Below are 1065 nucleotides of genomic sequence, written 5' to 3'. Positions count from 1 at the left end.
GACAGCTGGGAATTGGGCAACGCAGGCTCTCGCAGTGCCGCTAGTCATGACCCTGAATTCCTCCATATTTGACCTGTTTCCTCTTTCGGTGCTGGTGGTGCCGGCGCAGAGGAAGGCACGGTCATGTTGTCATAGGATTGTGTTATGTTTGAGACAAATTGAAGCACTGGTTTTGCCGTCTATCACTTCGCGGACTCCTGCAGTGAATGTTGACGTCACCCAGTGGCTACACTTGAAAGGACTACGTTGCAGATAGTGAGTTTGGTACACCTGGAAGTGTTGACGTTCTAATCGGCGCGAACGTATGGGGAAGAGTTGTAGAGGGCGAAGTCATCGGTGGAAGACCAGACGAACCTTTCGCCCAGCGTACCCGTCTTGGTTGGGTAGTATTCGGCCCGGTGGCATCGGCGTCCACATCGAACTTGTCGTCGCTCACACTCAGCGCGTCGCTCGGTGAGGAAGAGGTTCGTCTGCAAGATCTGGTCCGGAACTTTTGTAAGATGGAGGAAGCTCCGGCTATTGGAGAGTTGCATGATGACGATTGCGGTCAGATATTTCAGACTACGCATTGTCGTACCCCCGATGGCCGTTATATGGTGCAACTTCCTTTGCGGCGCGACGCCCCAGAGCTTGGTGACTCCTATGCATATGCAGCGCGACATTTCTACGGGCTCGAGCGTCGTATGATCGCTGATCCTACTCTAAGGGAGAAATACGTGAACTTTATGTGGGAATATGCGGAAATTGGTCATATGGAGCCAGTGGAGACGGCACACAATCACAGCGGATGCTACTGTATTACTACTATCCCACATCATGCGGTTTCTGTGAAATTCCGAGTGGTGTTTAACGCTTCGGCGCCGACTACTACGGGAGTGTCCCTCAATGACATTCAGCTAGTGGGCCCAACGCTTCATGATCCGCTCATCAACGTACTCTTGCGATTTCGACGTTATAGAGTGACGGTAACTGGGGACATTGAAAAGATGTTCCGTCGGGTCCTGGTGGCAACAGCGTATGGCGCGAGTCCCCTTCGGACGAGCTTGCAGTATACCGGCTGAAAAC

General features: G+C 52.6%; 1 protein-coding gene across 1 annotated transcript; it reads left to right on the top strand.

Moving 5' to 3' along the window:
* Positions 1-500: 500 nt before the first annotated feature.
* LOC108357706 (uncharacterized) lies at positions 501-965 on the top strand (the record flags this gene model as incomplete). The annotated part of the gene is made up of 1 exon (XM_017608780.1): positions 501-965. A coding segment is annotated over exon 1 (465 nt), but the record flags the coding sequence as incomplete, so codon positions are not given.
* Between the last annotated feature and the right edge of the window lie 100 nt (positions 966-1065).

Source organism: Rhagoletis zephyria, unplaced genomic scaffold (assembly GCF_001687245.7).
Source record: "Rhagoletis zephyria isolate East Lansing unplaced genomic scaffold, Rhagoletis_zephyria_1.1 Rzeph_scaffold_82789, whole genome shotgun sequence".
In the NCBI taxonomy this organism is placed as follows: Eukaryota; Metazoa; Arthropoda; class Insecta; order Diptera; family Tephritidae; genus Rhagoletis; species Rhagoletis zephyria.
This window is presented reverse-complemented; position numbering and strand designations above follow the sequence as displayed.